This window comes from Myxine glutinosa, chromosome 5 (assembly GCF_964187855.1).
Source record: "Myxine glutinosa chromosome 5, kmMyxGlut1.1, whole genome shotgun sequence".
NCBI classification, from domain to species: Eukaryota; Metazoa; Chordata; class Myxini; order Myxiniformes; family Myxinidae; genus Myxine; species Myxine glutinosa.
Window position 1 is genome coordinate 139,830,459 of NC_136265.1, and position 13,948 is coordinate 139,844,406.

The 13,948-nt window shown below is 58.1% G+C and overlaps 1 protein-coding gene across 1 annotated transcript in view; it reads left to right on the forward strand.

The window, feature by feature from the left end:
• LOC137426980 (hemicentin-2) overlaps nt 1–13,948 on the forward strand; it is an 86,561-nt gene that overhangs the window by 47,344 nt on the left and 25,269 nt on the right. Inside the window, exons 8-10 of the mRNA XM_078778792.1 lie at nt 149–433; nt 6,418–6,702; nt 11,870–12,154. Coding sequence (XP_078634918.1) covers nt 149–433; nt 6,418–6,702; nt 11,870–12,154 — 855 coding nt within the window. The remainder of the gene's footprint in view (nt 1–148; nt 434–6,417; nt 6,703–11,869; nt 12,155–13,948) is intronic.

The window sequence follows — 13,948 nt, forward strand, 5'->3', positions numbered from 1 at the left end:
GTCATTTTTGACGGGCTTTATACTCGTTATGATATACTATCCAAGATGGCAACCAGGGCACCGGATTAGATAATATTACGAATTACATAATTTTGTTATTTCCCACATTCTACGACATCCTAATAAACTTGTACCTGCCATCCCACAGTATGTCCAAAGATCCTTCGTACCTGGAAGGAGTTCGTAAGTTCAAGCACCTCCTGGAAGCTCTTCTGTGAGGCTGAGGCCATGCCAGGACCAAATATCACCTGGTGGAACCCACAGGGGCTCCTCCTAAATCGAAGTGAGACGACAGTGAATCCAATTAACCAAACTGAATTTGAGAAGATCTTCAGTAGTTATAACATCACAGGAGAAGATCCGGAAGGGAACTACAGCTGTGTGGTGCGGAGCCAGTACGGTACAGCGAAGGGACACGTTGTCTACAAATCACGTGAGGGACACAAATCAAAGATTTCAGGTTTTGTACAAATCATGTGAAGGACACCAGGCACAGTACATATATGAAGTTAAATCATAGACATTCACTTATTATTCACTCAAGTTTGTAGAACAACCTCTTCTAGTAAATCAAATCCTGTAATTTTGAAAAATCCTTAATTTGTTTGGAAAACTCTGTTCGTGAGAAGACTGAATGCCTCAATTCTGTGTTTGCTTCCAAATCTTACAGAATGTCCCCCAACAACTCACTCTCGGTACCCATCCTTCCCTGTCGTTCCCAACTGTTCTTGTGTGAAGAAGAAGAAGAAACTGTACATATTATCTTCTCAGCCAATTGACTTTTCAGTGTATTGTGGGAGCTGTGCTCGCACGATAAAATCGGACAAATGGACGACGCCAGGAATTAAGTTTCTCTGAGCTATTTATTCCCGGCTCACTCAAACGAACTCCAAAGCACTGAATCAGCCCATCGAACGGTCGGCAATATATATCAGAAACTCAACACACAAAAGCCACGCCTCTCAGTCGGGGCGTGGTATGCAAATAGATAAGCCACGCCTCTCAACGGGGCGTGGTATGCAAGGCTAGCGTTCGCCCAGTAAAGGCAAGTCTCAACACGCCCGGGCGAGTCCGGACACGTGACCGCTCGCCGGTTGCGTCATCGGCCGGTGCAGGGTAATTGTGTCAGGCTACCGGTAACCGCTACACGCATCCCCCCAGAATTAACATGCACCGGGAGAGTCAATTTGAGGGGGGTCTTGATGACCCGGCCGAAACGACCCCTGACGATTCGTGTGGGGGTGGTAGGTGGCGGGGCGGTGGATGGTCGGGCGGGGTGCCTGGTTGACGGGGGACAGCCCCGTCGTGGAGGAAGGGCCAACCGTGGAGGTTGGTCGAGGTCCAAATGGGCCGGCTTGAGACGGTCCACGGAGATGCGGTCCGCCTTGCCGCCGATGTCGATGGTGAACGACTTGTCGTCCCTCTTCAGGATCCGGAAAGGTCCATCGTACAGCGGCCGGAGCGGTCCCCGGTGTGCGTCGTGCCGGATAAAAACGTACTCCGCAGTGCGAAGTGCTGGGGGGACGTGGGGTTGGGGGCAGCCGTGGTGGGACGTGGGCACGGGGGCAAATCTCCTGGCGGCCTCCTGGAGGACCGAGCGTTGGCGAGCCGCGGACCAGGGGCCGGTGGCGTCAGGGATGAATTCGCCCGGCACGCGCAGTGGCCGGCCGTAGACCAGCTCGGCGTTGGAAGCCTGGAGGTCCTCTTTAGGGGCCGTTCGGAGGCCCAATAGGACCCACGGGAGCCTGTCGGCCCAACCCTCGTCCTGGAGGCTGGCCCTGAGAGCGGCCTTCATCGAGCGGTGGAACCGCTCGCACAAGCTGTTGGCTTGGGGGTGGTAGGCCGTGGTGCGGTGAAGCTTGCCCCCCAAGGCCTGGGCGACTGCGCCCCAAAGCTCGGAGGTGAATTGCGGACCTCTGTCAGAGAAGATGTCTGAGGGGGCGCCGAAACGGGCAATCCAGGTGCCAATGAAGGCCTGCGCCATGTCGGCGGATGTTGTTGATGCCAGCGGGACGGCCTCTGGCCACCTGGTGGTCCTGTCCACCATTGTGAGGAGGTGGGTGAAGCCCCGCGAGGAGGGAAGGGGTCCCACCAGGTCCACATTGACGTGGTCGAAGCGCCGTGTGGGCACGTCGAATGGTGCCAACGGGGCCTGGGTGTGCCGGTAAACCTTTGCGCGCTGGCAGGCGACACAGGCATTGGCCCAGTCACGGATGTCTTTACGGAGCCCGTGCCAGACGAATTTCGCTGCCACGAGCTTCTGTGATGCTTTCCGGCCCGGGTGGGAAAGGCCGTGGAGGGCGTCAAAAATGTGCCGCCGCCATCTGGTGGGCACGATGGGGCGAGGTTGGCCCAGGGAGACGTCGCACAGGAGAACTGTGCCTGTGTCCTCGAAGGAGACGTCGGCCAACCGCAGGCCTGTGTCCGCTGTCCGGAGAGCTTGCACCGTGGGGTCGGCGGTCTGGTCGGCCGCCATGCGGGCGAAGTCCACACCCAGGTGGACGGCGTTCGTGCCAGACCGGGAGAGGCAATCGGCCACAGCGTTGTCCTTGCCTGCAACGTGCCGGATGTCCGTCATAAATTTGGACATGGCGGAGAGGTGGCGCTGCTGGCGGGCCGATCACGGCTCTGTAACCTTGGCCATGGCGAAGACCAGGGGTTTGTGGTCCACAAACGCCGTGAACGGGCGGCCCTCCAAAAGATGGCGGAAGTGGCGAACAGCTAGGTAAAGGCCGAGGAGCTCGCGGTCGAAAGCGCTATACTTGCGCTCGTTTGGGCGAAGCTGCCGGCTGAAGAAGGCCAGCGGTTGCCGAGCTACATTCACCCACTGTTCATGCACGGCGCCCACCGCGTAGTCGGAAGCGTCCGTGGTGTGGGCGATGGGTGCGTCGAGCGCCGGGTGCACCAGCATGGTCGCGTTGGCGAGGGCCAGCTTAGCGCCGGTAAATGCCGCATCCATCTCTGTGGTCCAGGCGACGTCGTGCTTGGCCGGCTTGCCCCGGAGGGCTTCATACAGGGGGCGCATGAGTTGGGCGGCGCGAGGCATGAACCGGTGGTAGAAATTCACCATCCCCAAAATTCCTGTCGGGCCTTGATGGAGCGAGGGCGTGGGAAACTTGTGACTGCCTCCACCTTGGTAGGCAGCGGGACGGCCCCGCGCTTCGTGATGCGGTGCCCCATGAAGTCGACGGCCGTTACGCCAAACTGGCATTTTGTTGGGTTGATGATGAGGCCGTGCTGGCCGAGGTGGTCAAAAAGCGTGCGCAGGTGGACAAGGTGCTCCACCCGGGAAGTGCTGGCGATGAGAATGTCATCCAGGTCGACAAACAGAAAGGTGAGATCGCGCAGCACACTGTCCATCAGCTGCTGGAAGGCCTGGGCCGCGTTCTTAAGGCCAAACGGCATTCGGAGGAACTCGAAGAGGCCAAAAGGTGTAATTACAGCCGTCTTCGGAACGTCGGCCGGCCGGACAGGTACCTGGTGGTAGCCCTGAATGAGGTCGACCTTGGAGAAGATCACCCGCCCCGCCAAACGGGCGGAAAAGTCCTGTATGTGTGGTATCGGGTACCGGTCGGGGGTGGTGGCGTCGTTGAGGCGGCGGTAATCACCGCATGGTCGCCATCCGCCACCCGGTTTGGGCACGATGTGCAGGGGCGAGGCCCACGCGCTATTCGAGCGTCGCACAATGCCCAATCGCTCCAGCGCGTCGAATTCCGCCTTCGCTATGGCGAGTTTGGCCGGGTCGAGGCGGCGAGCCCTGGCATAGACCGGTGGACCTGTGGTCGGGATGTGGTGTTCGACGCCGTGCTTGACGGTGACGGCCGAAAACGTCGGCTGCGTGAGGGCGGGAAACTCGGCGAGTAGGCGGGTGAAATCGTCCACGGCCGGGAGTGCGCAGGCTAGCTTGGTTGGAGCGGAGCCCTCGAGCTGAAGGTCTCCACGTTGATGAGCCGCGCCGTTTGATGTCGACCAAAAGCCCATGCGCGCAAAGAAAATCTGCACCCAGCAAGGCCATGGGCACGTTCGCCGTGATGAAGTCCCACCTGATGCACTGGCCCCCGAAGCAGAATTCGACGCTGCGCGAACCGAAGGTGCGGATGGAGGAACCGTTTGCAGCGACCAAAGCGGGGCCGCAAAGCGCGGCCTGTTTGTCCTCCACCGAGGCGGGTATCACGCTCAGCTGAGCGCCGGTGTCGCACAAAAAACGCCGCCCGGACTCCGTGTCCATGATAAACAGAAGGCTGCCTGAATGGCCGACGCTCATGGCAGGCAGCGAGCGCCGGCCTGGTCATTTCCCGACCTGCTGAAAGTGCACGGTGGGCGGCACGTTCTGGCCTTCAGCCCGAACATGGCGTGTTAATAGCACATGGTCCGCTCTGGTGGAGGCTCTGGCGGTCGCGTCGGGTTCGGTCGACGGGGCGTCGCGGCGGCCGCAGCCGTCAATGGCGCGGACTCAGCCGGTGGAGGCGCCGGTGGTGGCGTGGGCGTTGCCTCGGTCGGCCCAGGGTCCCAGGCGGCCGCTCCGACGTGTCGCCTGGCCGAGCAAAATTTATCGGCCTCCTTGGCCAGGGCGCGAGGGTCCGTGATGGGCGAATTAGCCAAAGCTAATCGTACCTGCCCTGGTAGCCACTGGAGAAACAGCTCGCGGAAGAGGAAGTCCAGGCTGTGGTCACCGAGAAGAGCAAGCATGTGGTCCATGCTTTCGGACGGACGGGCCTCGCCCAGCTCCGGGAGGTGTAGTAGTTGTCGTGGGCGTTCGGTCTCCGTGAGTCCAAACGCACCGAGGAGTAGGTCTTTGAGCGCGCCGTATTTGTCGGCGTCCGGCGGGTGCTGTAGGAAGCTCAGAACCCGGGAAGCGGAGGAGGCGTTGAGCGCGGCGACCATGTGGTGGTAGCGCTTCGTGTCCTCTGTAATGTTCAGCAGGGTGAATTGAGAAGCCGCTTGAGCAAACCAAACGGCCGCCTGAGATTCCCAAAAGTCCGGGCGCTTCAAAGCTACAGCTGACTCCATCGCCGTGTTCGTAGAAAGGGGTCACCAATTGTGGGAGCTGTGTTTGCACGATAAAATCGGACAAAATGGACGACGCCAGGAATTAAGTTTCTCTGAGCTATTTATTCCCGGCTCACTCAAACGAACTCCAAAGCACTGAATCAGCCCATCGAACGGGCGGCAATATATATCAGAAACTCAACACACAAAAGCCGCGGGGCGTGGTATGCAAATAGATAAGCCACGCCTCTCAACGGGGCGTGGTATGCAAGGCAAGCGTTCGCCCGGTAAAGGCAAGTCTCAACACGCTCGGGCGAGTCCGGACACGTGACCGCTCGCCGGTTGCGTCATCGGCCGGTGCAGGGTAATTGTGTCATGCTACCGGTAACCGCTACAATCTATCTATAATTCCAGTAATCTCTGTGTGTTTGTTTGTACGTTTGTACGTTTGTACGTTTGTACGTTTGTACGTTTGTACGTTTGTTTGTTTGTTTGTCTGTGACCGCTGTTTCTCGACAACCACGGGTCCGATATACTTTAAACTTGCCAGGTATATTGCTGGGGACCCGAGGATGTGCCTTTTCAAGGTTTCATATTAATCGGACAATTACTTACCGAGCTATGTCCAAAAAACGATTCAACCAATCAGAGAGCAGCGAACTATCGCGTGTGCCGAACGTGGCGGACACACTCTGCCTCGGATGGCACATTTGAGAGCGTATTCATTTATTTCACGTTTGCAAACTATGTTGGCGCTATGTTGGCGTTAAACTATGTTTTAAAACTAATAAAAACCATTTCATGTAAATAGAGGGGGGGGGGATTGTCACTGTACTCGCACGAGCAGATGGCGGAAGTGCCTGACCGCCAAGTGAAGTCCGAGCAACTCGCGGTCGAAGGTACTGTAACGGCGTTCGGGCGGGCGAAGCTGCCGGCTAAAGAACGCCAGCGGTTGCCAAGCTCCGTTTTAAAACTAATAAAAACCCCGGGGGGATTGTCACTGTACTCGCAAGCCGTTCGCCGTTCGCTTTGGCGTTGCGAATGGACCAAAACATTTCATGCACCAAACCATTTCATGTAAAGCGTTCGCCGTTCGCTTTGGCGTTGCGAATGGACCAAAACATTTCATGGACCAAACCATTTCATGTAAATAGAGGGGGGGATATAATTTTAGATATAGATATAGTACGGGCATGCCCTAGTATAAGCAACCCTGACAATAGGCCCAGACTTCGGCATGCTCACGCTGCTGTCCCGTCAAAAACTGTTCCAACCCGTCATTTTGGACGGGCTATATAACACGTTATGAAATATACTATCCAAGATGTCAACCAGAGCACCGGATTAGATAATATTACGAATTACATAAATTTGGTAATTTCCCACATTCTACGACATCCTAATAAACTTGTACCTGCCATCCCACAGTATGTCCAAAGATCCTTCGTACTTGGAAGGAGTTCGTAAGTTCAAGCACCTCCTGGAAGCTCTTCTGTGAGGCTGAGGCCATGCCAGGACCAAATATCACCTGGTGGAACCCACAGGGGCTCCTCCTAAATCGAAGTGAGACGACAGTGAATCCAATTAACCAAACTGAATTTGAGAAGATCTTCAGTAGTTATAACATCACAGGAGAAGATCCGGAAGGGAACTACAGCTGTGTGGTGCGGAGCCAGTACGGTACAGCGAAGGGACACGTTGTCTACAAATCACGTGAGGGACACAAATCAAAGATTTCAGGTTTTGTACAAATCATGTGAAGGACACCAGGCACAGTACATATATGAAGTTAAATCACAGACATTCACTTATTATTCACTCAAGTTTGTAGAACTACCTCTTCTAGTAAATCAAATCCTGTAATTTTGAAAAATCCTTAATTTGTTTGGAAAACTCTGTTCGTGAGAAGACTGAATGCCTCAATTCTGTGTTTGCTTCCAAATCTTACAGAATGTCCCCCAACAACTCACTCTCGGTACCCATCCTTCCCTGTCGTTCCCAACTGTTCTTGTGTGAAGAAGAAGAAACTGTACATATTATCTTCTCAGCCAATTGACTTTTCAGTGTATTGTGGGAGCTGTGCTCGCACGATAAAATCGGACAAAATGGACGACGCCAGGAATTAAGTTTCTCTGAGCTATTTATTCCCGGCTCACTCAAACGAACTCCAAAGCACTGAATCAGCCCATCGAACGGTCGGCAAATATATCAGAAACTCAACACACAAAAGCCACGCCTCTCAGTCGGGGCGTGGTATGCAAATAGGTAAGCCACGCCTCTCAACGGGGCGTGGTATGCAAGGCTAGCGTTCGCCCAGTAAAGGCAAGTCTCAACACGCCCGGGCGAGTCCGGACACGTGACCGCTCGCCGGTTGAGTCATCGGCCGGTGCAGGGTAATTGTGTCAGGCTACCGGTAACCGCTACACGCATCCCCCCAGAATTAACATGCACCGGGAGAGTCAATTTGAGGGGGGTCTTGATGACCCGGCCGAAACGACCCCTGACGATTCGTGTGGGGGTGGTAGGTGGCGGGGCGGTGGATGGTCGGGCGGGGTGCCTGGTTGACGGGGGACAGCCCCGTCGTGGAGGAAGGGCCAACCGTGGAGGTTGGTCGAGGTCCAAATGGGCCGGCTTGAGACGGTCCACGGAGATGCGGTCCGCCTTGCCGCCGATGTCGATGGTGAACGACTTGTCATCCCTCTTCAGGACCCGGAAAGGTCCATCGTACGGCGGCCGGAGCGGTCCCCGGTGTGCGTCGTGCCGGATAAAAACGTACTCCCCAGTGCGAAGTGCTGGGGGGACGTGGGGTTGGGGGCAGCCGTGGTGGGACGTGGGCACGGGGGCAAATCTCCTGGCGGCCTCCTGGAGGACCGAGCGTTGGCGAGCCGTGGACCAGGGGCCGGTGGCGTCAGGGATGAATTCGCCCGGCACGCGCAGTGGCCGGCCGTAGACCAGCTCGGCGGTGGAAGCCTGGAGGTCCTCCTTAGGGGCCGTTCGGAGGCCCAATAGGACCCACGGGAGCCTGTCGGCCCAACCCTCGTCCTGGAGGCTGGCCCTGAGAGCGGCCTTCAGCGGTGGAACCGCTCACACAAGCTGTTGGCTTGGGGGTGGTAGGCCGTGGTGCGGTGAAGCTTGCCCCCCAAGGCCTGGGCGACCGCGCCCCAAAGCTCGGAGGTGAATTGCGGACCTCTGTCAGAGAAGATGTCCGAGGGGGCGCCGAAACGGGCAATCCAGGTGCCAATGAAGGCCTGCGCCACGTCGGCGGATGTTGTTGATGCCAGCGGGACGGCCTCTGGCCACCTGGTGGTCCTGTCCACCATTGTGAGGAGGTGGGTGAAGCCCCGCGAGGAGGGAAGGGGTCCCACCAGGTCCACATTGACGTGGTCGAAGCGCCGCGTGGGCACGTCGAATGGTGCCAACGGGGCCTGCGTGTGCCAGTAAACCTTCGCGCGCTGGCAGGCGACACAGGCATTGGCCCAGTCGCGGATGTCTTTACGGAGCCCGTGCCAGACGAATTTCGCTGCCACGAGCTTCTGTGATGCTTTCCGGCCCGGGTGGGAAAGGCTGTGGAGGGCGTCAAAAATGTGCCGCCGCCATCAGGTGGGCACGATGGGCCGAGGTTGGCCCAGGGGGACGTCGCACAGGAGAACTGTGCCTGTGTCCTCGAAGGAGACGTCGGCCAACCGCAGGCCTGTGTCCGCTGTCCGGAGGGCTTGCACCGTGGGGTCGGCGGTCTGGTCGGCCGCCATGCGGGCGAAGTCCACACCCAGGTGGACGGCGTTCGCGCCGGACCGGGAGAGGCAATCGGCCACAGCGTTGTCCTTGCCTGCGACGTGCCGGATGTCCGTCATAAATTTGGACATGGCGGAGAGGTGGCGCTGCTGGCGGGCCGATCACGGCTCCGTAACCTTGGCCATGGCGAAGACCAGGGGTTTGTGGTCCACAAACGCCGTGAACGGGCGGCCCTCCAAAAGATGGCGGAAGTGGCGAACAGCCAGGTAAAGGTCGAGGAGCTCGCGGTCGAAAGCGCTATACTTGCGCTCGTTTGGGCGAAGCTGCCGGCTGAAGAAGGCCAGCGGTTGCCAAGCTACATTCACCCACTGTTCATGCACGGCGCCCACCGCGTAGTCGGAAGCGTCCGTGGTGAGGGCGATGGGTGCGTCGAGCGCCGGGTGCGCCAGCATGGTCGCGTTAGCGAGGGCCAGCTTAGCGCCGGTAAACGCCGCGTCCATCTCTGTGGTCCAGGCGACGTCGTGCTTGGCCGGCTTGCCCCGGAGGGCTTCGTACAGGGGGCGCATGAGTTGGGCGGCGCGAGGCACGAACCGGGGGTAAAAATTTACCATCCCCAAAATTCCTGTCGGGCCTTGATGGAGTGAGGGCGTGGGAAACTTGTGACTGCCTCCACCTTGGTAGGCAGCGGGACGGCCCCGCGCTTCGTGATGCGGTGCCCCAGGAAGTCGACGGCCGTTACGCCAAACTGGCATTTTGTCGGGTTGATGATGAGGCCGTGCTGGCCGAGGTGGTCAAAAAGCGTGCGCAGGTGGACGAGGTGCTCCACCCGGGAAGTGCTGGCGATGAGAATGTCATCCAGGTCGACAAACAGAAAGGTGAGATCGCGCAGCACACTGTCCATCAGCTGCTGGAAGGCCTGGGCCGCGTTCTTAAGGCCAAACGGCATTCGGAGGAACTCGAAGAGGCCAAAAGGTGTAATTACAGCCGTCTTCGGAACGTCGGCCGGCCGGACAGGTACCTGGTGGTAGCCCTGAATGAGGTCGACCTTGGAGAAGATCACCCGCCCCGCCAAACGGGCGGAAAAGTCCTGTATGTGTGGTATCGGGTACCGGTCGGGGGTGGTGGCGTCGTTAAGGTGGCGGTAATCACCGCATGGTCGCCATCCGCCACCCGGTTTGGGCACGATGTGCAGGGGCGAGGCCCACGCGCTATTCGAGCGTCGCACAATGCCCAATCGCTCCAGCGCGTCGAATTCCGCCTTCGCTATGGCGAGTTTGGCCGGGTCGAGGCGGCAAGCCCTGGCGTAGACCGGTGGACCTGTGGTCGGGATGTGGTGTTCGACGCCGTGCTTGACGGCGACGGCCGAAAACGTCGGCTGCGTGAGGGCGGGAAACTCGGCGAGTAGGCCGGTGAAATCGTCCACGGCCGGGAGTGCGCAGGCTAGCTTGGTTGGAGCGGAGCCGAGCGAGCTGAAGGTCTCCACGTTGATGAGCCGCGCCGTTTGACGTCGACCAAAAGCCCATGCGCGCAAAGAAAATCTGCACCCAGTAAGGCCATGGGCACGTTCGCCGTGATGAAGTCCCACCTGAAGCACTGGCCCCCGAAGCAGAATTCGACGCTGCGCAAACCGAAGGTGCGGATGGAGGAACCGTTTGCAGCGACCAAAGCGGGGCCGCAAAGCGCGGCCTGTTTGTCCTCCACCGAGGCGGGTATCACGCTCAGCTGAGCGCCGGTGTCGCACAAAAAACGCCGCCCGGACTCCGTGTCCATGATAAACAGAAGGCTGCCTGAATGGCCGACGCTCATGGCAGGCAGCGAGCGCCGGCCTGATCATTTCCCGACCTGCTGAAAGTGCACGTTGGGCGGCACGTTCTGGCCTTCAGCCCGAACATGGCGTGGTAATAGCACATGGTCCGCTCTGGTGGAGGCTCTGGCGGTCGCGTCAGGTTCGGTCGACGGGGCGTCGCCCGCCGCAGCCGTCAGTGGCGCGGACTCAGCCGGTGGAGGCGCCGGTGGTGGCGTGGGCGTTGCCTCGGTCGGCCCAGGGTCCCAGGCGGCCGCTCCGACGTGTCGCCTGGCCGAGCAAAATTTATCGGCCTCCTTGGCCAGGGCGCGAGGGTCCGTGATGGGCGAATTAGCCAAAGCTAATCGTACCTGCCCTGGTAGCCACTGGAGAAACAGCTCGAGGAAGAGGAAGTCCAGGCTGTGGTCACCGAGAAGAGCAAGCATGTGGTCCATGCTTTCGGACGGACGGGCCTCGCCCAGCTCCGGGAGGTGTAGTAGTTGTCGTGCGCGTTCGGTCTCCGTGAGTCCAAACGCACCGAGGAGTAGGTCTTTGAGCGCGCCGTATTTGTCGGCGTCCGGCGGGTGCTGTAAGAAGCTCAGAACCCGGGAAGCGGAGGAGGCGTTGAACGCGGAGACCACATGGTGGTAGCGCTTCGTGTCCTCCGTAATGTTCAGCAGGGCGAATTGAGAAGCCGCTTGAGCAAACCAAACGGCCGCGTGAGATTCCCAAAAGTCCGGGAGCTTCAAAGCTACAGCTGACTCCATCGCCGTGTTCGTAGAAAGGGGTCACCAATTGTGGGAGCTGTGTTCGCACGATAAAATCGGACAAAATGGACGACGCCAGGAATTAAGTTTCTCTGAGCTATTTATTCCCGGCTCACTCAAACGAACTCCAAAGCACTGAATCAGCCCATCGAACGGGCGGCAATATATATCAGAAACTCAACACACAAAAGCCGCGGGGCGTGGTATGCAAATAGATAAGCCACGCCTCCCAACGGGGCGTGGTATGCAAGGCAAGCGTTCGCCCGGTAAAGGCAAGTCTCAACACGCCCGGGCGAGTCCGGACACGTGACCGCTCGCCGGTTGCGTCATCGGCCGGTGCAGGGTAATTGTGTCATGCTACCGGTAACCGCTACAATATAAGCAACCCTGACACTAGGCCCAGACTTCGGCATGCTCACGCTGCTGTCCCGTCAAAAACTGTTCCAACCCGTCATTTTTGACGGGCTTTATACTCGTTATGATATACTATCCAAGATGGCAACCAGGGCACCGGATTAGATAATATTACGAATTACATAATTTTGTTATTTCCCACATTCTACGACATCCTAATAAACTTGTACCTGCCATCCCACAGTATGTCCAAAGATACTTCGTACCTGGAAGGAGTTCGTAAGTTCAAGCACCTCCTGGAAGCTCTTCTGTGAGGCTGAGGCCATGCCAGGACCAAATATCACCTGGTGGAACCCACAGGGGCTCCTCCTAAATCGAAGTGAGACGACAGTGAATCCAATTAACCAAACTGAATTTGAGAAGATCTTCAGTAGTTATAACATCACAGGAGAAGATCCGGAAGGGAACTACAGCTGTGTGGTGCGGAGCCAGTACGGTACAGCGAAGGGACACGTTGTCTACAAATCACGTGAGGGACACAAATCAAAGATTTCAGGTTTTGTACAAATCATGTGAAGGACACCAGGCACAGTACATATATGAAGTTAAATCACAGACATTCACTTATTATTCACTCAAGTTTGTAGAACTACCTCTTCTAGTAAATCAAATCCTGTAATTTTGAAAAATCCTTAATTTGTTTGGAAAACGCTGTTCGTGAGAAGACTGAATGCCTCAATTCTGTGTTTGCCTCCAAATCTTACAGAATGTCCCCCAACAACTCACTCTCGGTACCCATCCTTCCCTGTCGTTCCCAACTGTTCTTGTGTGAAGAAGAAGAAACTGTACATATTATCTTCTCAGCCAATTGACTTTTCAGTGTATTGTGGGAGCTGTGCTCGCACGATAAAATCGGACAAAATGGACGACGCCAGGAATTAAGTTTCTCTGAGCTATTTATTCCCGGCTCACTCAAACGAACTCCAAAGCACTGAATCAGCCCATCGAACGGTCGGCAATATATATCAGAAACTCAACACACAAAAGCCACGCCTCTCAGTCGGGGCGTGGTATGCAAATAGATAAGCCACGCCTCTCAACGGGGCGTGGTATGCAAGGCTAGCGTTCGCCCAGTAAAGGCAAGTCTCAACACGCCCGGGCGAGTCCGGACACGTGACCGCTCGCCGGTTGCGTCATCGGCCGGTGCAGGGTAATTGTGTCAGGCTACCGGTAACCGCTACACGCATCCCCCCAGAATTAACATGCACCGGGAGAGTCAATTTGAGGGGGGTCTTGATGACCCGGCCGAAACGACCCCTGACGATTCGTGTGGGGGTGGTAGGTGGCGGGGCGGTGGATGGTCGGGCGGGGTGCCTGGTTGACGGGGGACAGCCCCGTCGTGGAGGAAGGGCCAACCGTGGAGGTTGGTCGAGGTCCAAATGGGCCGGCTTGAGACGGTCCACGGAGATGCGGTCCGCCTTGCCGCCGATGTCGATGGTGAACGACTTGTCGTCCCTCTTCAGGACCCGGAAAGGTCCATCGTACGGCGGCCGGAGCGGTCCCCGGTGTGCGTCGTGCCGGATAAAAACGTACTCCGCAGTGCGAAGTGCTGGGAGGACGTGGGGTTGGGGGCAGCCGTGGTGGGACGTGGGCACGGGGGCAAATCTCCTGGCGGCCTCCTGGAGGACCGAGCGTTGGCGAGCCGTGGACCAGGGGCCGGTGGCGTCAGGGATGAATTCGCCCGGCACGCGCAGTGGCCGGCCGTAGACCAGCTCGGCGGTGGAAGCCTGGAGGTCCTCTTTAGGGGCCGTTCGGAGGCCCAATCGGACCCACGGGAGCCTGTCGGCCCAACCCTCGTCCTGGAGGCTGGCCCTGAGAGCGGCCTTCATCGAGCGGTGGAACCGCTCGCACAAGCTGTTGGCTTGGGGGTGGTAGGCCGTGGTGCGGTGAAGCTTGCCCCCCAAGGCCTGGGCGACCGCGCCCCAAAGCTCGGAGGTGAATTGCGGACCTCTGTCAGAGAAGATGTCTGAGGGGGCGCCGAAACGGGCAATCCAGGTGCCAATGAAGGCCTGCGCCACGTCGGCGGATGTTGTTGATGCCAGCGGGACGGCCTCTGGCCACCTGGTGGTCCTGTCCACCATTGTGAGGAGGTGGGTGAAGCCCCGCGAGGAGGGAAGGGGTCCCACCAGGTCCACATTGACGTGGTCGAAGCGCCGCGTGGGCACGTCGAATGGTGCCAACGGGGCCTGGGTGTGCCGGTAAACCTTCGCGCGCTGGCAGGCGACACAGGCATTGGCCCAGTCGCGGATGTCTTTACGGAGCC